The sequence below is a fragment of the Apteryx rowi genome, unplaced genomic scaffold, assembly GCF_003343035.1.
Source record: "Apteryx rowi isolate R43461 unplaced genomic scaffold, aptRow1 scaffold_0, whole genome shotgun sequence".
In the NCBI taxonomy this organism is placed as follows: Eukaryota; Metazoa; Chordata; class Aves; order Apterygiformes; family Apterygidae; genus Apteryx; species Apteryx rowi.
The window spans coordinates 12,079,093-12,100,832 of NW_020447195.1; the positions used below are offsets into that span (position 1 = coordinate 12,079,093).

The 21,740-nt window shown below is 46.5% G+C and overlaps 1 protein-coding gene across 3 annotated transcripts in view; it reads right to left on the reverse strand.

Annotated features, from left to right (window-relative positions):
• Window positions 1-9,006: 9,006 nt before the first annotated feature.
• The window catches only part of CTNNBL1 (catenin beta like 1), a 64,369-nt gene continuing 51,635 nt past the window's right edge, over window positions 9,007-21,740 (reverse strand). For all 3 annotated transcript variants that reach the window (XM_026056374.1, XM_026056395.1, XM_026056386.1), the window contains exons 14-16: window positions 17,106-17,243; window positions 16,410-16,482; window positions 9,007-10,800 (exon numbers count right to left, since the gene is read on the reverse strand). In XM_026056374.1, the coding sequence (XP_025912159.1) occupies window positions 10,712-10,800; window positions 16,410-16,482; window positions 17,106-17,243 (300 nt within the window). In that variant the 3' untranslated portion in view covers window positions 9,007-10,711. The remainder of the gene's footprint in view (window positions 10,801-16,409; window positions 16,483-17,105; window positions 17,244-21,740) is intronic.

Genomic DNA, 21,740 nt, shown 5'->3' on the forward strand with positions numbered 1-21,740 from the left:
CAGATGTGGTCTTCACTCATATGATATTATCTGTGCRCTACATAGGAATGTGAAGGATATTTTCTCTCTAGATAAACAGTAAAAAAAAAAATCAGATTTCAGGTGTTTTCTGCCATGAGATGACAGATTTTTTCTGCAAAGAGATTCTTTAAATTGGACTTGAAAATACAAACAGTATTTTTTCACCCTTCCCTCAGCAGGATTCTTCCAGCAGAAACAGAAGAAGTATTTTTCATTTTACCACCCTGGAAAGCAGGGTCCCCTGAGGTCAGCCTGGAAAGAGCACAGCACACTATTTTAGTAGTTGCACTGTCTAATACTGACATTACAAATCAATAGTTTTAAAAAAGTTCTACATGCTGCAGTGTTTTCCGCATGTCAAAATAAAGCCCACATAAGAGCAGACCAGATAGCATTGATCTCTGCTCAAGTTCATTACTCCCTCTAGAGTTAAAAGAAGGGGGAAGGAGAAAGCGCGTGCAATAATGGATTAGCCCAGGCAGCTCGCAGCTCRCATCTGCTGCTGCTCAGACAGCTGGTTGCAGTTCAGAAGGGTCTCACTTTGTAATATCAAAAGTACAGCAGCATCAAAGACTGAGCTCAGGAGTTCCCAGATGGAAAGTTCCTGGAAGCCAGCAGCAGCTTGCGCTGCTTTAGGAAAGGAGGACCATTAGAGCAGATTACAGAAAAAGCTTGGGAGTCACCTGTCTCCCCATTTCAAAGGCAGCCCTTTGCTGTGCTAGGGTGAGGATATCCAGCATTTGGCCCATTGCAGCAAAGCCCCATGGCCTCGCTAGCAGCAGAGTGATTCCTCCCACCTGCAGCTGGGTTGCAGCAACATCAGTCTGCGACTGCAGAGCACAACACCCCGGGATGGGACTGGGCAAGCAAATAAGGGCAGTTTTCCTGGGCCGACCAAACCTCTCCATCACCAAACTCTGCTCCCTCATCTACAAAACGGGGAGCTGATACCAGTGCCTTTGTAAAGCACTGAACTCCCGGTGTAGCAGGAGAGTGGAGTTTTATATAATACAGGCATGCCTCCTGCAAAAGGACCATGTGCCCCAAATACTGATAAGGTGCCTTGTCCCAGGCCATGAGCCATGCCCAGCCTCAGGTCTTCTCTCACCTTGCTGCCTGGTAGCAGCCATGGGGGGGCTGGATACTGAGGTTGCATAATTACACTTAAATGGGCAAAACCTGCTTGGATCTTTTATTGTATAATCAAATATTTAAATCATGCCATGAGGAAGCAAAGAGAGCATAAATTTCTCTTAGAACTGGGAACATCTCCAGATGCAGAGCCTGAATTAAGTTCCATTTCCAGCTGATTTTCTGCCTCCACAGCAGGATGATAAACGGACAATAAGTCTCCTGTGCAGTGGCCCAGCAGAAAGAGGAAGAGCCAAGCATCTTTGCATCTTGTGCACACTTGGAAGGTTTCATTTTCCTCCTCAAATTTAATTCATCAGTGAGAAGGACTAGACCAGATGCTGTCTGCTATTGCAGCCACATAGTCCTGTTGAACCACTGTGTATCTGAAATAGATAGGAGGGAAGGTCACTTACGTACGCTGTAAACAAGGGCAGAGCCAGTGGCTCCCTGACTAGACAGATGCTGGCGCTTACGACATAAATAGGTCTGTTATCTGAAAATTTGCTATTTTTCTAAAATAGGTGGCAACTCCTCTGCAGGACTCCTGTTCCAGTGGAATATGCACAGGGACATACTCAAGGATGAAGCATTTCTCATCTCCATTAGTGTCAGGTTTTCTGCCCACCACTTAATTTTGTGCATGCCATCAATTCTGCTCAAAGCGGGCATCTGCAAAATGAGAGAAAATCAGTGGCCATTTCCATGCAGAGATGCAGCAAGGCCCCCAGCCACACCGCTTCCACATGGGAATACAGGTTTTGACTCTGTAAAATTAGTGTGCGCCTTTTCTCTGGCCCATGCAGTAGTTGCCCTGCAAAAGCGAGCCTGCAAAGCTGCAGGCTGAACTGAAGCTCTCTAATTATTTGGATGAGAGATAAAAAAAAAAAAAAAAAGAGTGAGGGGACCATTTGATTTAGCCTCAAATTATTTATGAATTTGAGTGCAGTTCAGAGAGTGGTTTCACCTGCCCCCAGGCCAGTTGCTGGAGGCAGCACTCAAAAGAGCAAACAGTGGCATTTTCCCTCTTTCTAATCCCCGGCCTGGTCCCAGCTGCAGGCCCAGCTCCATCATCTGCCGTTGTGGCTTCAGCCGTGGGCTGCGGGACTGCTCTGTCCCTGTGCTGGGCCGGCTCCCGGGGCATCGCGGTTTGTTCCAGTTCTTGCAGATGGGATCCGTAGCCCACAAAAGTGACCAAACCCTGTGCCCAGCCCGGGCTGCCGCTGGGGAAGCGCAGGACCGAGCGTGCCAGAGCCGGGAGGAATTGCTTGCTGTGGCCAGGATGGAGGGCACCATCCCATGGTGACGTGGCCATGGCACAGCACTCGTTAAAGACACTCAAAGTCAAAGTGTCAAGGGGTAATTCTTCATTTTAGCAATAAGAATGCCATTCAGGTTTGTTCTGAGGCAATCCAAAATACGTGTTCTCCTTTAACAGCAAAGCTTTCTTGCCTCGGGCAAATCTACTAGCATCAAAACCCACCTCGCACCCAGCCGCCGACTCTTTGGCCCAACAGCTTCCCCAGGGCCCTCGACCAGCCTGTGCTAGTGCCTGTAGCGCAGGTCCCCACCGCAGTGGGGGCAGCCCAGCGTCTCACCTCGGGAGCAAATGGGCATCTGCCTCTTAGGCTGGAGGCATGCAAACAAGCAAACAAACAAACCCCACACGTGAATTATTTTGAAATACAGCTCTAAGAGTTAGCTGGTGAGAGGAACAGGACAGGAGTAGAAAAAGGTGCCTGAATAACTGAATAATGCCAGGACCCTCACGGGGGGAAGTTGGCTTCACGCTGTGACTAGAGACCCGAGGGTCACCCCGTCACCCACAGGCCCTTATGGGCTTTTACCATCGGCTGGGCTCCCTCGTGYCTCACCAGCTTTGAGCCTTTTCGTGAAGCCTTCGCACCTGGCCCCCCCGCAACCACTATCCTCTGCGCCTCCATGCACCGAGCTGCTCAGGGCTCAGCGACGCGCTGCCCGGCTCTGCCACCTGCATGGCCCCTGTGCCCTTCCCACGCTGCCGGCCTGCGATGGGGGCACCTTGGAAAAGGCCAGGTGAGCTGAACTATTAAGATAGACACAGGCCTCTCGCAGGGTCTATTAGCAAATGTTCATATCAACAGCTGCCTCTGCACCCCGCGTCTAGGAGAGCGGATTGGGCTGTTCATCTCTTTGACGGGCAGAATAAATACCCTCCATATTGCTAGTGGAGCTCATTTCTGATACTTGTTTAGAGACTTGACAATCCCTGTATAAAAGGATTTCCTCTCTCAGCTGAAGTTTGACATTCTTGCATTATTAGATTATTTGCAAAGGTCTGTGTGCACCGCAGGAAAACAATTCCACCAACATCTAAAATTTCAGCCTTCTCTTCCACAAAACATCCAAGACACGATAAGCTGAGCCATGGAGACAGCATGCATTTGAAAAAATGCAGGTGTTAAAAAGAATCAAGAGAAGGCAGGGCTGGAAACTCAGGAAAGCGAATGCAGTCAAACCGCTCCATAGCGGGGGGAGAAAGAAAAAAAAAAAAATCAGGTGGGGAAGCAGAGCCGGGAGGGTCTCAAATATCAGGGGAACCATGTCCTAGAAACTCGAGCTGTCGGGTTCAAATTCGAGCTCTGCCGACCCCTCGCCCGCCTTGCACCGCTACCAGCACTTGGTCCTGGCTGCATCCAGGGGCGCAGCTCTCCCCGGCGGCAGGATCCCTCCCTGGGGATCGCCCAGGCCCGCAGCCCCGCGGGCAGGGAGAGCCTGACCCGAGCACGGAGCCAGCAGCTCCTGCCGCCCCCAGGACGGATGCAGCCCCGCAGTGCCGCAGGAAACGGCAGCGGTAACTCCGACTGCGCCGTGGCTCCGGTGAGCCGCAGGTCTCTGCCAAGGGCAGCCCCCACGCTAAGCAACGTTGTCCCAAATATAAAATTGAGAAGAAAATTACTTGAAAAGAATTATTTCTTTAGAGAACAATTTGTGTTCATTTCCAGTCCATTAACTCCTTCCTCCTCTGCAAAACCCACCATCAATTTCCTAATGGAGAGAAACACTGTCACAGCTGTCAATCATTTCTGCAACAGTGCCGTTTCCAAACCATTATTTTAAAGATGAAAAAAACAAACCAAAAAAGAAACACCCCTTCCCCCTCCAGGTTATTTTCTACTATATGAGAAAAGCGTTCTCTGAAACAAAGGTTGAAATATATATATATCAGTGGTTTAAGTGACTTCTTTGTGCTTCTGAAGGTTTGTTTCCCAATTTTGACAGTGCCTCTTTGTATTTAGTGTAGCCTGGGTCTCTGTAAAGGATGTCAAGAGATATTCCTCAGTCATGATTTGCACTCATTTCTCCCATTTAGAGAGGTTCAGATGGGAGCCGAGCAGAAGATGGATTCAGACACCCTGCGAACACGGGCGCTGCCTCCCGGGGACCCGTGGCCCCCACCGGCCCCTGCCGGGGGGAAATCGGGGGTCATCGCTCGGAGGTGCGGCCCGTCCCGATGCCGGTAGCCAGCTGCACCGCTCCGCGCCGGGGGCTCGAACGCACCGTTACCACCTCCCGCTCGCCYGCCCCGGCCAGGCTCTGCCGCTCCCGGGGCAAAGCCGTCACCCCACGCGCAGCACGACGGGAGCTGACGAGCGGCGCCCCCGGGACGCCCTGACACAGCCCTTCCCCGGCCCCAGGTCGCTTTCCCGCTTTCCCAACCCGGCGCTGGCGCCGCAGCAACCACGTCCCGGCACTGAGCGGGATGGCGCCGGGGCCAAGGGCGCTCGTGCTGCAAGACGCCCTCCCCTCCGCTTCCCCTCCGCCCGCGAGGCTCCGGCTCCCCCTCGCCAGAGTGCCTCATCAATCATGTTCCTTCTAATTAACTTCTAATTTACCTCTTTAGTCAAATCTGTTTACAATCAGAGACAAGAAAAYACAACCCAGCGAGAGGTGCGATGAAGACTGGTCTCTCTCCCCTCCCGCGCCGCTGCCTCCATGCTGCAGCCCGGCCCCGGCGCGATGCCGGCGCAGCCACGAGCGGGCACAGTCCCAGCAGCCGCCCGGGAGCCCCCTGCTCCGCGTCTCCGCCAGCCCCAGGCCCAGCTCCTCCGGCTCCGCAGGCGAAGGCTCTTGCCTGGGCAGCTGGTGGGGAACTGGAGCATTCACCTGTTCTCGCCCGCGTTGTGGTTACCCTCACGTCCCCGGATGCCTCATCCGTGACCCCCTGCCACGCGCAGACCTCAAAGCCTGGCAGAGGTGTCCAGTCCCCCGGAACCACAGGCCCCCCCAGCCGTCCCGCACCCGGTTCCCAACAGTGGCGCTGGTTGAAGCCTCTCCTAGGAAACACCCGCTCTCGGCATGCAGACACCAGACGGACACGCTCTCCCGTGGACCTGGCTCCAGCGGCCCATCGCCCCCTTAGCTAAATGCTTGTGCCCGTTTCGTGCTCAAAATTCCTGGCTCCGAGCCCTCGCGCCAGGCGAGCACGGCAAGGCATAAATCACAGCTCGACAGATCTTGTGATAGCGCTGCCGTCACACTCCGCGGTGCAACAAATGGCACCGCCGCGCGCTGCTGTCACGCAAGCTGCCGTGGCGGAGCCGGCCCTCCCCAGAYGTGCTGCTGCCCGGGGCCGGCCGGAGGGCTGCGCCCCGCAAACCGCAGCGGATAAACCGGGAGCCCCTCTGCGGGCTCCGGGGAGCCTTCCACCCGCCGGCCCCGGGGAGGAGGGAGGGGGGCGAGCGGGAAGAAGCAGGTATCTCAGACCCGCATCCAGCAGGAAACCCGCACGGAGGCTTTTCCCAGCCGCATACCGAGCTCTGGTCCTGCTCCCCAGCACAGAGCTGCTCCTGCCATCTCTGGCTGAGGAAGGTTTTTACAGCTCCCAATATCAGATCTTTCACCACCTCCTAGCGCCCGGGACTGCCTCGTATTTCATACGGCGCTGCTGGCACCCAGCCACCGCCGGGGGTGGGCCGGGGAATGCACGGTCTTGATGGGCCTGCCAACGGCTCGTAAATGAACAAGACAAAGCTGCCTGGCTCTTATTACCTCGGTGAGGAATATATTCACCGTCTCCTCCAGCAGCTCGGCTTGTGACAGGAGCTCCTCCGCCGCCGGGGCTCAGCCTCCTCCCCTGCCGCTCACCCTTCAGGAGCCGCAGCAAACGCGCTTAACCCAAAAGGCAGCCACGATTACGCTGCCCTCTGAACTTCAACCCATGGACAAAAAAATCTGAACAGGTTAAACAAGAGAACAAATCCTACTGTCTACAACCTACAAATGCTTCGCTAAGAAAATCTGTTGTTATTCGCTCAACCCTTTAATCCTCCCCCAATTACAATAATGACATTCACCACAGCTGCTAAGACTCATGGCGCCTGTCTTCGTACCTCCAAGGCTTTTCTGTGCTGCTGAACATTAGAGCAAAAATGAGCTGGCCTGCAGCAGCAGCACATTAAGCTGAATAATTATCTTAATTAATWACAGAGGGCCCAAGTGGGCATCCAGCCCATCCCAATGGCCAAGCCAGAGGAATTGGCTTCTCACAGCAGGACTGCATGGTCTCCATGCAGGTGCATGGCGTCCCCCTGCACTGAAGAGGTTCTCCAGGCTCTTCCACTACGGCCRGGGAGCAGAATGAAGCAAACTCCTTGCCCCAGGCACCGGTCTGTTTTGGGGAAGCTTAGCTTCCAGTGTCCCAAACTGAGATCGCAATTTATTGGTCATCGCCCTCTTTCAGTGCATCTCCTTCCCCTCATGAAATTTTACTATTCAGCTGCTGAAAGCGTTTATGGAGTAGGCAGTTGTTCAGGCACAAGCATCAAGAGTGGTAACGCCAACCCCTGCCAGATGCCAACCCCTGGATATGAACAGCCCTTTGAACACAGAGGGCGAAGAAAGAAGCAGGGAAGCTCTGAACTTCCCTTTGTGCATGGGGTGGCAACTAGGTAGTGAATATTCAGGACCCTCATGCAACACTTCGACTCCCCAACATGCACCAGTCCTTAGGGACACTGGATTTTTTTTTTTCCCCTGATTTACCAGGGTTTTGTACAAGATAACAGGTTTTCACATATCTCAAACAGGGCAAGGAGCTGCTTTCAGTCCCTTCTCTACATAGGGACCACCAGATAGAGGATCATAACCTCCATGCAGTAGGGTTCTTCCTTTCTGAAATACTTAGGAGATTAGGAGAAAAGAATAATTCATCTGTGTTATAAAAGCCTGACCTGCAATAACAAGTTCTGTGCTAATTCCTCAGCAACATCTGGAGCATCCTTACCTATCGAAGGAGAGACACAAAGATTGTGTTGTGCTCAGGTAAGCATTGGCATTTTAGCTTTTTATAATCTCCTCAGATATTTCCTTCAGCTCAGGAAGAAAAAAAAAAAAGTGAAAAATCTGCCAAAATGCATTCCTTCTTCTAAGCCAAGTCTGCCCCGCTGGTGCGTAAGCTGGCATTGCAATCAGGCCACTCTGTCATTCCTGAAGGGAGTCCCTGGGATGGTCCGTCTGGTCAGATAACGAAGCAGCCAGTTAACAGATCAGCACATGGCGCAAGGATTATCCCCCCGGAGGGCTGAGGCTGCGGAAAGCCGTGCGACAAAGCGCAACGGGCAGGGCCGTGCTCCACTAACCCGGCCACAGCCTTGCAGGAACCACAAGGAGCGYGGCAGGAGGTGGCATTGCACATCCCATCCCCATCCCGGAGGCTGGCCCGTGCTCCCTCGGGGCCTTCTCCAACTCGCGCTGCACTGTGGCACAGGCCTCCAGGYACTCCTGCAGCAGCCCTCATTAGGAAGGGGGCAGTGCTTTTGACCGCAGCTGCCCCATGCTCCAACCACACCTTTGCACCCAGCACCGCTAGGCACAGAGAACACCATGTGCAATGATACCCAAGCTGAAGTCCCGGTCTCCTGTTATCCCTATTCCAAACAGGGACTCTTATCTTGACTCTGGGAAAAGCACCAAGCTCTGAAACCACGAGCCTCCAGCAGGCCCAGAAGAGCAGTGCCAGAAAGTCCTTCCGTGCTGACCTGCGAGTCCAGCAAACCAGCGCGTCACGGCATCTCCACCTACCTTTCCTCGAACAGAGCGTTTGATCTCCTTCGCCCACTCTCCCTCGACATGAATATTCATGGCAAGAGTTTACTGACACAAACTACTGTGGAAACAATTGATACCAAGCAAATGAAGAAACCTCGGGAGAAAAACACCTCAGAACAACCAGAACAGGGCTGTTAAAGCTCAGGTCTAATTTCTCGCACCAAGTACCTGCTCTAAGAGCTACTTTCATCCTGACAGAACAAGCCGTACCCCCACATAATCGCAGGCTAAGGGTACGCACCACCAATGCTCCAATACCAATTCTTTCAGTGAACTATCTAGAGACTTAAAGGATTTGGTGAAGCGCTTTGAAGAACTAACAAATTACAAAAAGGAGGGGAAAAAAAAAACAATCAAAGAAAGGCTGTCTTAAAAACAAGCGGATGCATTACAAGCAGTCTAAGCTTCCTCTAAAAGCATTGCTCCTGGAAAGCCGGCAGTCCAGCCATTACAGCAGGGAATTATTTTCAATCCAGAGGCTCCATATTTAGTAACTCGGCTAAAACAACCAGCGTGGAAAACATTAAAGGAAAAGAGAAATTTACTTTCTGAAAGCAAAACTCCAGCCTAAGCAGCAAGATGGGAGATATTTTTATTCCTGCCAGAAACACAGCTGAAAATCTTCCCCATATGACAGGAGCTAAGCTCAGAGGTGTGACCTCGCACCGTTTCAACAACTGCCTGCAGAAGTGACCAAGCATCTACTAAYGTACGTGCAGCAACTTGAGTGAAATCAGACCAAAGAATGGACTTTAAGAACTTGGGTGTTGCACTCGATAAGTTTGTATTACTCTTTTCAATAACACCCCCACTTTTTTCCCCCCTTTTTACAGACACGTGGCCCCCACTTTTCAGCCAAACTTATTTCACATTAAGTTTCTCCTTCCATTCTGTCTCAAAATTCCCTCCTTATATTTTCTCCCTTTCTTCTCTGTTTTTTAAATGCAAGTACATTATAAAACAAGGACCAGCAGACCAGCACTGAACATAAATTCATAGTCCATGGTGTGGAAAGGGAAGAATTCAAAGGTTCAAATAAAGCCAAAAACTAAACCCATCTCCAACAGAAGAAAAAAAAAATCTTTTTAAGAAAGGGAGTTGAAAATAGAACGAAAAAAATGAAGAAAGAAATGAGGAATTCAAACAAGTTCTGCACCAAAAATGTATTTTTGCAGCTTTTTGTACCTGCTGAAACAATGACTTCCATGTTGATCCCCTGAATAATGGCATTTGATACCACCCAGGCCAGCAGTGCCTACTGAAGTCATGACTGAAGGAAGCCTTTAAGCCTCCCTGACAATGCATTTTTCTCAGAGATTAAAACAAACAAACAAACAAACAAACCCTCTAAATTAGGCAAGGCCCAGCTTGCTGGAGCTGCAATGTTTTGTGATGACAGTCATTAACTTAAGCAGAAGAAAAAGGGATGAAGGAAAATATTCTCAGCTACTTCTTGTCCCAGTCAGGAGTCATTGTTTAGGGAAGTGGCAGGGTTCGGCGGGCTCACATCCAAAGTTACACTACAACTGCAGAAGGGCAACAGAAAAATGAACTACGATCTGCTTCATTGCAATCAATAAGTCAGAGACAATTCACTTGGTCCTTCTGTAACTCCCACAGTGCACCTGAAAAAGCCTGTATTACTGGGGTTTTCCCTTTTCTAGTGCTGAACTTATTGCTGCTATAAAAAGCCAGACTGCCAGTTCAAGAATCAGAACACTGCTCTGCAGAACAGCTACAGCCAAGGCCTAAAGCAGGCTGAGAAAGGAAGAGAAGTCAAGGAGGTGTGGGTGTTTTATTGATTACTTACCTTCCCCTTTAGTTTCACATCTGAGTGTAACCTGGACAGAATCACTCAACCATCCCCTTTAGGATGGGTAACAGCCTGAACAACCTTGCACAAAACATGCCTTTGATTCTGACTCATCTTTGGAAATATTTAGTAGGAATGGCTAATGGTTATAATTCCTGGTTTGCCCTCTGCCAGAGGYTGCCAACCCACTGAAGAGCAGTTGAACTGGACACATACCAACTCTTCAGCCTCCCAAGTTTACATCAGTGGAATGGGTTGTGCACTTTCATTTGCATAACAGGCTGGAGTAACATGCTACAATCTCTTGAGATATCTGGGCTTCCTCTTTACTGTTCCTCTAAGGGGTATGCTGTCACATTGCTTCATGCTCTGATCACAGGAGTTTGACTTGGAAAGAAAGAAAGAAAGAAAAAGATGTGGAGCTGCCCTACTGCAAGGCATGCATCTGTAACCTCACTCACATCAGACTACTTAAATAACAAACAAGGAATTAAAAAAAACAAACAAACTATCTTTAATATCTCCAAAATCCCATTTAGAAGTGGTTTCATAGAAACGTCACTTCTATCGTGCAATCAAGGTTGGAAGAGGTCAGCTGAAGGAAAGAGAACCCAGAAACTGTGTTCTCGAGGGAAGCACAGAATTCAATTCAGAGTCTCAGAAATTCTCCAGCAGGTCCAAGATTCGTTTCTGCTCACTCTCCCGGAACTCCTGGTTCTTCCCATCCCCAATGTTCTCTGCATACTCTGCAGGGGAAAAAAAAGAGAGAAAGGAAAAAAAAGAAAAAACAGGTTTTGAGTAAGATACTAATGAAAGACGGGCAATTTCTGTTGCAGAGATGTCACTGCAGAATCTAAATCTGTGTCTGCTGCAAACAACTGAATGGGAATTCATGTAAGGAGCATTGATGGATTTTTCCCCCTCCCCAGGGTTGAAGCTTTGCATGTTAAACATCTACTGACCCCTCATTAAGAGCTTTTGTAGGGAATAGAGACTTTAAAAGAAACATGCTGTTCTCTCATCATCAAACAGCACAACAAATATAAGCAGACACTAGTACTTTGAGATGGAATGCATTCTCCAGAGTCTGAACATTTAGAAAGTGACAATTYAGGCATTCCTCCCACTTCTCTTATTACCGGAAAGGAGGAGCCCACTGACAATTATTTAAACTGGACAGTCATATCAACAGCCTCTTTCAACCTAAGAAAAAAACAGTCCTGGACAATACAGGCTTTTCCGGTTCCTTTTAACACTGAGTATCATCACAGAAGGTCAAACAGGTGCTGTTATACATTTGTTAATAATAATAAATATTAAAAAAAACAGTCCTCCTTTAACTCATTTGTTTTCCAGGCAACCTGGATAAGGATTTTTATACAAYTTGTCAAGAGGAGACCAGTTCCCCAATCTATGGGTGCTTAACCCATAGTGAAGAAAAAACCACTAGTTTAGAGTTAACTACAAAGCAAGCTTCTCGCGTTCAGGTAGACGATATCGGACCCTGATCAAGTGCTTGCCTATCCACATACACGACCAAACACTGTAGGACAGCAACTTCCTCTGCAGCTAGCTACTTCCTGACATTCATTTAAAGCAGGCAGCTCTCACTCCCTTACCTGCTCTCTCCTTCCTGCCACTAAAACCTGCATATTTAAAAGCGGTTTAAAAAGAAAGAATGAAGAGCAGGTTTTGAGCTGCAAAAGCAAGGACCTGAACAAATCTTAGTAAATCACAAGCAGACTGCCTGGTTAGACAGTGTTTTCCAGCCTGCACCTCCTGTCATTCTCTCCCTTTTTCCTAAACAAACAGAACAGCTTGTATTCAGCATCTGAATGGTAAGTTGCTGTAGAAATTTGCTTTAATATTTATACATTCAGCACTGCTACATGCTTCTGAGCTCCATCAAAGCCTTTATCATAAGAGCATTGAAAAGAGTGAGGACAAGGAGAAGTTAGCTGATGTGGGAGTCTTCCCTCATGTGTGCACTCCCTCTCCCTCTCTCTATGTACAAAAAGCAGAGTTCTTTGCCAAGGCCTCTGGGAGGAATCCTTTTAATATTTATAAAGCGCTACAGTATCTGTAACAAGAGAAGGCAGGTAACACTAAGGTTTGCTGCAAGTGAATCTGACTTCCTCTCAGTCCTGGGAGGAGAGGGCCAAGCACAGGGAACCCTCTTCCTTCAGATGGAGGAAAAACACTCCATCACAGCGTAACAAAGAGAGCAGCAAGCTAATGGATTCGACAGTGTTCTAGCTGCCCCCAGCTCAGGCACCAAACATTCGGCGAGTTATCTGTGTACTGCTAAGGGAGTAAAGGCAGGGCCCCAGCACCCAGACCTCACCTCTGCTGTGAAGCTCTCCATCGCTTATTTGCATGATTTAGCAAAGGGTTGTATCACAGCGTCAGCGGGATCCTAACCTGGTATCTGCCTCTTGTGGGAGAAAAAATTCAGTGCAGAAGACAGAGGGTTACTTTCCCAGGAAAAAGTGCCAGCTAAGGAGAGTGTTCAGCTCCAGTTCTCCTGTCACCTTCTGGCAGTATCAGAGAGCTTTCTGTAGAACAGCCTTGCTCCCTCAGGGAGGCATGACGAAGGAGCGAGCTCAGCCTCCAAACAAGCCCTTTCAGTGTGCTTTGTTAGAGTAAGCGCCTCTGAAACAGATGCAGCATCTGCAATTGCCTTTGTTTATTGCAGCCCAAAGGCAACGCTTTCCTGACTACCACTACATCCGGACAGTTCAAAAACCCACGTGAAAGGAGGGACTTCATCTCTCAGCTTACTGCCTGGTAGCACAGAGCTGGGACAGCGCCAAGGGGCCTGGATCCCCGACTTGGGACAGGGAGCTCTAGGTGACTCTCTGCGGCGTGGCAGAACCTACAGCACAGACGGCAGCAGGGTTGTGGCCCAGCAAAGATTTTTGCTTTAAGGACCGTGAAAGCATTTGAACACAGAACTCGAGCAGGGAAACCGCAGAGTGCCATTAATGACACTGCCCTTCTACTGCCTCGGTGAGACCACTCAGACAAACGCAAGACACAAATTCTTCAAGTCTTTTCCAAAAGGTCAGCACTTTTTCTTCTAAATATTTAGGTCTCATAAGACTAAAACCCCAGTGACTCCCTGCCAGACTGTTTACTGGGTTACCAACAGCTATTAATGCTAATTTGAAGAGACCACATTAAACCTTCTGAATCAGCCTTAAAAGAAAAAATCATCACCCACTGAGGTTTTATGTATTTACTTTTTTAGTTAAAGTTYCACCACTTCAGTGAGAAGCAAAATTCAAATGTAAACTCCCTCTTTGCCAGCAGTTAAACAGAGCTTACTCATTTCTGTAGCTACACAAAGGGAAAGGACCCAAAATTGGTTTCTGCTTCATTAGACAAAATACAATGGTTACAGAACAGTCAAAATCAATAGGGAAATATTGAAGCTTGTAATGGATACTGGAAACTATAAAGCCTGCACATACTGAGGGACTATAGGCCAAATTTAGCATAATCCTTAAGCATCTACCTTTTCCTTTTGATTACACACGTACCAGGTTTGGTTTTAACATTCAATAGGTATTCCACCTTCCCAGCTCCCTGATGTGCCCATTACCTTCACTGAAGCCAGGTGTTTAACTAGACATTACACATCAGTACTTCTGGATATAGACCTCTGTACCTTAACTCCTACATGGCTCCTCTGACAACAGCTCCCCAGGACATCTCAAACTCTGTGAGCGTTATCAGTGTTTGGGGAGAACGTGAGCAAAGGGGAGAAGGTACAAAAGACAAACGTCTCTCTAGATCAGTAATGAACAGCACGCTATCCCGTTCCAAGGACAAGTATCCCTATTTTTAGAGGTTTGTGCCTCGCTCCATTCTCTATGAGAGAGATGGAGACCAAGAACTGCCTCAAGACACAGATAGCATTTCCTGTTATGAAGATCAGTTTCCACCCCACAAACATCCTCCCAGACAAGGCAAGTGCCATCCAGACATTTTATTCCAAAGAATAAACTAACCATCCTACTGTAAGCAATGCTTGATCTTCAAGAAAAAGAAACTGTTGAGGACTGGTCAGCCTGCAGAAATTTATTTAATGAGCCTTCAGTTATTCCCTGCCCACTCCTCCCTCTTGAAAGTACTACCATAAGAAAACAGCCCTGCTGCCTCACTCGCATCATAAGTAATTCTTAGAAACCCCAAGGGATCCATCAGCTGTCAGGTTGCCAGAGAAACATGGAGAATATGTAGGCCATAAAAATCAAACTAAAAACCAAGCACCTAATTAGTATGCAAAAATAGAAAATAAAAACTGAAGAGCAAAACACAATGAAAAGCAAAATTAAACCAGCCCTCATCTATTCTGAGAGCAAGTTGAAAACTGGCCTGGAAATGTTTCAGCCAAGGCTCAAGGGATACTGATACAGTACCAAACTCTCAGTCATTTGGAATAGAGTCCTGCATTCCATGCGCCAGTTAACTTTTCAGAAATCCCCCACTGGACCCGCAGTCTCGCTGGGTGGCACACTTTCACGGTCCACAACCAAGCCCAGTACTCCAATTGGCAAGCTGTGCTTAACCATCTCAGTCCTCTGGAGAGCCAAGTATTTGTCCACGGTGTAACTTCTATTAACTTGGTGAATCTACACCAACAAGATACTTGGACATAGGTGTGTAACTATTGACAAATCTAAGTTTCAGCAGCAAGGACTGCAGATAAGCTGTATGCTATTCCTACTTGCTAGAAGTGCGATCGTTTCACAAGGGTCCACCAACAAATCTATTTGTAGGGTTATTGACACCTATGATGGCACAAGTCTCTAAAACTGAGATGAGAGGTGGGGGAAGAGTTAAAAAAAAAAAAAAAGCCTCAAATGCTGTATCCATCACCTGTATTATTAACATGCCATTTGTGGCCTCTAAGACAGCGACACATCAATTTTGAGACTACTAGGACTGCTGTAGAAGTCATACTTTCTATAAGCAACTTGTAAGATGTTATAGTGCCATTAAGAGAGCTTCACAATGCAAGTCACACTGCCTGTGAAAGAGGGAATCATATGCAATTTTAATGCAACTGCCTCAATTCAGCAAGGTAAGCTTAATATGTAAATCAACAAATCCAAGTAGCGAACATGAGGTGTGCAGACAAATCCCTCAGGCACCTGTGATCCAGATCAAGCTTGGGAATCTAAAAGAGGACATGTGCCATGCACCAAGTTGGCGATGGACAGTTTGGAGGCAGAAATTGTCAAGTGCCACAATAAAGAGCAGAAAAAAAAAAATCCTATCCAGTTACGCTATTCATTAGCAGGCATTAAACATTGCCTATAACTGCAGGTAATCTCACACTGTCAGAAAACTTAATTTCTTCATACCAGCCAGCTTCCTGATCCTGCTCTTCCTTCCTGCATATGGGATGGAAGGAAAAGGAGGATCTGCAGGAAAAAAAACCCTGCCTTTCCCTCCCAGCGTTGAGCACATCATTCTTATCCCCAAAGAAAGCAGATAAATCCAAACAGCGCAACCCAGAGCCCAGTACCCCCCCAGACACAGCCAAGCTTCCTTCCTCTCCAGAAGGGAGAGAGAGATTCCCTACCCCTCACAGAAAACAGCACAACCTCCCGGAAGCAGACACGGCCCAGAACAACCCGGTGCTAAACAAGGAAAGGMATCTCCTGCGGGGGGCACATTCCAGCCAGTGCCCGCAGCGCGGAGGGGCTGCGGAGAGAGTTCCGAGTCCTGTCCTCTYGTTCCCAAGTTCAATTGGCTGTTTCTGCTGGTGGAAGGCAGGCTACGGAGGAGAGCCAGAGCTCAAATAAACATTGTTTTAATTCAACACAAGCATTAAAAATAACAAGCAGTACTTTAAAACTGGGAYTGTGAATCAGAACAGCTACATTTTAAAGCTATAGAGGATACTTTAAAGCTATAATCCACATTAATCTGACATTAAGAACAAGACAAATACACAATGGATACTAATATGGTGCAGATAGTGAAGTGCAGAGCCATGTTAATGAAAGATGAAACTCCACTATTCTTCCATCTAGCATGCATACACACTTCCCTTAAATATTTACTCTAGCCTTAATGTCAGCAGCAAATCCGAGTCAGTGTGGCTGATGGTAACACGGAGTGAGGTGGTGTTACGTGACACTGCACTGACATCAGACAACAGCAAGTGCCCTAACTCCAAGGTAAAGGGTGCCTCTTAAAGAGGTGACTCCAGCCCTGCCCAGATCTCAGAATGTTCCTCAACTGCTGCCCAAGATGCTCATGAAGTCAAGAAGAATTACAAATGAAGGCTCATGCTGAATAGTGATGCATGAGACACATGAGTAGGAACACCTCAACTCACCCTTTAAGATGTGTCGAACGATTTTAATGGAGCTGCCTCTCATGTTCAGAATCTGATGGACTCTCTGACGAATCTAATCGGGGACAGGAAAGACAAGAAAGTCATCTTCAATGCAACAAAAAAACCCACACACAATCCCACTTTCTTCCATTTTCTTTGAGGGAAGAGCAGCAACCCTGAACGCCACAGATACCAGCTCAGCCTTCCTAGTCCACAGTCCTACAGCACCYACTTAGGAACATTCAGGAAGGTATGCAGCACAGGTGCACCTAACAGTGTAACATTCACAAACACCGACATGTTAATACCAGCAAAGATGCAGTATTCTGCATGGGTCAAGAAAGTCACCTGCTTTAGTTTGTGCCTTTGGAAAACTTTCTCAGAAAACATCCCCTTCCACTACTCTCCCAGTAGTGATATAAACAGGGTGCTTCCATTTCAAACTGTAAATCTGCCATGAGCAAGGTTACATGAACTCAGTAATGAAAATGATCAGCTTCTGTACCTATTAATGCCCTCCTAATTGCTATACCTGATGAAGCTGTATGGACACAAGGGCAATAAATAGGATGTTACCCTCCAAAGAGAATTAAGAAAAGACCATTCAGTGAGGGAACATATGTAAGGATTTAGAGCCTTGTTTGTATCATGAATGGAAACACAGGCGATCCTGCTGACCTTGTACGACAGCTTTACCTGGGGAACATTGGCATTACAGATCTCTGCCATGATGTAACAAATGAGCTGTAGAACAAAGAGACCAGCATCCAGGCGACGGAGATAGAATTCATCTTCCATGTCATCGTCTATTATCTCTCCCCGACGTACCATGTCCTGTAAAGCAACGCATTGTTTTCATTGTGATGACTGTCTCTCAGAATCCTTTCCTTTAAGGATGGCAAAATTTTGGTGATATCCAAGTTCTCTTAAGAAATGCTTTGTTCACCAAAACATTAACATCTATGAATTTCTCTCCAAAAGAGTACTACTATTAATTCATTTACATTCACAAAACATTTAATTCAATTTTGAATGAGCTTTTGCCTTCACTGGTTGTGAAGTGTGTCCATCTGCAAATTAAAATTTTAATTTAAACATACAAATTACATTTTCTAAACTGAGTGATTAGAGACAGTGAATATGAAATATGAATAAGCCAACATATTTATTTATTTATAAGTTTTGTCAAAATGGAACAAAAAACCTGCTCTTTTACTGGCCATTTGAGGGTGCTATTAAGCAGTGCAGAATATGAGTCCAGCAGACTCAAAAATCTGTCAGAATTCTGGATTTCTTATCAGTTGATGAATGAGAAAACAGGACTAACAGATTCTGCACAAATACAGTTTTACCATCTCCTGTCTTGCTCTTCCAACTTCATTTGTTAGGAATACTAACAAGGTCAAACCTTCAGCTGGTATAAATTATCAGAGGACCACAGGCTTCTGTGGGAACGGCTACAGTTCCTTCTTTGTCTGCATATACAGTATTACATTAGAGAATATACACTATTACATTAGAGAGAAAGCTGCCCAAAAGGATTCCAAGTGTACAATAGAAGAGGTCATTCCATTTTTCTTGTTCAAACAGAGCATCTTCTTCAAAACACCGGCAAAACCAACCTGGCAATAAACTCAGAACAGTTTCTCCTGAGAAAGGCCCACCAAGAGTGAACCTGCCATCCATTTTCATGGAGACCAACAGACCAAAATAACTGAAGTCACACATGACCTTTTGCCCCCCTCCTTTTTTTTTTTTAATTAAGGAAACAGCTTGTCAGACSCTGCTAGCTTGCTGCAGCTTGTATGATTTATTATGCAGCAGTCTGGCAGGTGGGCACATACCAACAGAGCAATATTTTCTTATTAAAGCCACCACCAGCAAGAGCACTCTACCTGTAATGCTCAACAAGAAGTACTTCCTCTACATGTACATGCTCCAGGCAAATACATACAAGGTCACCAGTACCAAAGCTGATTTAGACTACCAAGTTTTCCTGTTTTTCAAGCCCAGTGCTCTAATTTGATTATAGGTAGAGTCTATTAAGCACAATAAGAAAAGTTAACCCTGTACACTTCTCACTGAAGAGAATGCAATGGACACTTGTCATGCAGAAGTCCAACTAAGACCCAAATGACTTGAAATTACAGCTATTTACAGCTGTCCCCCAAAAGAGAGAAAGAAAAGCAGATTACGGCATACATAAGGCAATCCTTTTGCTCTCCTCCCAAAAATGTAGCTTGCCAGTGGAAGAACAAGCTGCATTTTAAGAACAGTGTCTAGTTATCAAGGCCATAAAGTCAACTGCATTTGCTGTACTACAGGATGCTTTAGCACCAGATACTTCAGACTTCAGCATTATACATAACTGTAATTTACTCCAAGCTCTCAAAATCACGGGCACAGGCATGACKGGGCAGAACTTGCATGGAAGTTTTTTCCAGTGAAAAGAATTCCAATTTTGTGCGAGTAGTGACTTTCCTCATCCTACATCCATGTCAAACTGAATGACAGTGATCACATCTGATCTCTAAAATGAAACAATTTTGAGTCTGGCTAGCAGGAGATAGGAAGCCACTAACTGAAATATCCAAAAACCTCATTCAAGAAAGAGGACAAGGCACTCGTTCCCAAAATCAGTGCTCGCTCACTCACCACACAAAGGCATATTGGCTACTGTGCCTGGTAGTGTTAAATTCCTGAACATAAAAACCTCAACAGGCAAGAAGTTTGAATCACCAGAGCAGAAAACAAAGATTGTTTCTGTTCTGTATTCTGATCCAGTCATGATGATAACAGGAGCAGAATCCAGGAAACTGTTGTCTTGATTACATGGAGAAGGCAGCAGCTATAACAGCCCCTCTCATCAGAGAAGCAAGATTTTGTGCCAGTAAATTAAGCAGATAGGTATTAGAAGAAAAGTACAGTTTTAAGGTGCTTTTTTAGTCTTTTTTATTTTTTTTAAACAAAACCATCTTTTAAATGTTAATCTGTCTCCCAGTACAGTACCAGATAGCCACCTTTCCACTTTGTCTCTCTCTCAAAGCTGTCAAGTTGCTAACCTCCAAATGAGCACTCAGATGCCATTTCTAATCTGCCAACAATATGTACTGAGATGCCCCTTGCTGATGGGAGAAGACAGCAATAAGATGGGCTTCTGTGAAGCTAAAATGAGCTTCTCTCACAGTAATGAGGCAGGACTGACAGGCCTCGAGGCATCAAGTGAAGACTCGAAACCTAAAGATACAATGGATCTGCCGCTACTGTGCAAGAGATCACATCTGCTTCACAGTTGCTGTAATAGGGCCCAAAAAGGTTCTCTGCATCCTTCACTTCATTATGTATCAATTCACCTTTCCCAGCAAAACCTGGTAAAGGTAAAGATAAACTTGACAGAAGCAGAGCAGAATGGATGGATACTATCCAAGACCATAAAGAATGCCTACAGGATCCTATTTTTACTTCCTCACCCAGTAGGACAGCAAAGTCACTCAGATGATCACAGATCTCAGATGAGAAGGCTCTGAATGGCTCATGTATGAGAACAGCTATCATAACTTGCCTCCTACACCGACAAGTACAGATTCTCTCCTTGTTATTTGCTATTGGTGTTATGGGGGACAGGCAAGTGAAGTCAGCCATGCTCAGGAGGCACTTTCAAAATACAAGCAAATAGCTAAATTTGAGGACACTGCTAAGCCCTTGGTCAAAAAGGGCATGCAGTAGAAAGGGACTGACACTTGCAACAAGGCAGGAGCAAGCAGAAACCTTGGGTGAAATCAGACTATTATAGCAAGGACTGTCCAGGACCAAGTAAAAAGGTTGCAATCTGCTTTCAGCTCACAGACACCTCATCTCAAAGCAAGCTGGAACAATATCTAAAGCAAACAGGTGAGACAGATAACACTGATGCATAAAAATGCCATATGCAATGGGGAATTCCAAGTTTGCCACAGTATTGCATACTACTGTGATCGACGAGCGCTGTACCGAGAACATCCCAGGGACGCCATCCAGATGCAGACCTTGAGGTATGATGTTAAGTTCTCCAAATGCAGTGGAGTAAAGGCACTGTGCTTTAATTATGCAGTCCCATGAATGCCTAACCTATCCCATGTCTCCCAGTGCATTACAAATTGCCTTGTTTACACTGAACTTTCAAGATGACACCAGGAATCTGTTCCAGTAATTTATCTTTTCCCCTAGCAGAAAGTGTTTTAGAAGATTCTAAAAAGCATTAAGCCGGGCTCTGGCAAATCCATGGAGGTTTTGAAAAAAGTGCCTGAAGTCTGATAAAGTAATATCAAAGAAGGTTATTGTGTCATTTAATCTGCATGTTAGTGCTTGAAAAATATGGATCACTACGGAGACTCAGTATTTTTTTTATGCATTCTGGCATCTCAGTGTAATTGGACAATGATTTCCCCAGAAGCCCTGTTCACATGCAGAGACTGGAGACCACATGATCTAATCAGCACACTGACCACCATACTTCTTGAAACACAGAAAGGTTAGGATTGAGCCCATGTCAAGTCACAGGCTCTACTCCAACCCGGAGAGCAGGGATGCACAGGTCATGCCAAGGTGACCAAGAAGCTCTCGGGAGCCACACTCCGAGCTGTCTGCTGTGAGAAGGGCTTTGTTCATTTCTGCCTTACAAGCAGAAACATAGTTGAGCATCTGTAAACTGAGCAGCCAATCTGCAAGAGCTGAAAAACTCATTGTGATTGCTACAAAGCATACCATCTCTACTGAATCAGGAGAAACAGAGCAGCAGCTCCTGCAAAAGCATGAGCTCAACATCAGCAGCAAGAAACCGGAGCCGTGATAGGGCAGTCATGACATCTAAAAAGACCCACCAAYCTTAGTTCAAAGCTTACCTCAGCTTCTCGGCTTTTTCCTGAAAAAGCTCACAGTACAGATAGTATGAATGCAGCCACACTACAAAATCTGCATACCTTCCAGTGAAGAGAGCTATATTCTTTACGCTTTACATTAACCCACCCCCTCCCACCTATATTAGCTCCTGTCCTCAATTCAATTCCAGGCAATTCAGTCTTTTTAAACTGAACTCAAATGCTAGGTTAATACAAATTACTATTTAAGTTATCCAAATCTGTGGACATTGCCTTCATGCTAGGAGTCCCATCCCTCTCTTTCAAGGATAGAATAACTTAACTGTAGCACAATTAGCATGCAATTTGTAAGTCATTATAGTGCAAAGTATCTGGTGAGAATATTTTATTGAATAAACCTGCTGAGCATAATTTTCTGCAAAACTATAAAAATATTAAACCATCTCCTGACTTTTCCTGCCCTTTTTAGAATCAC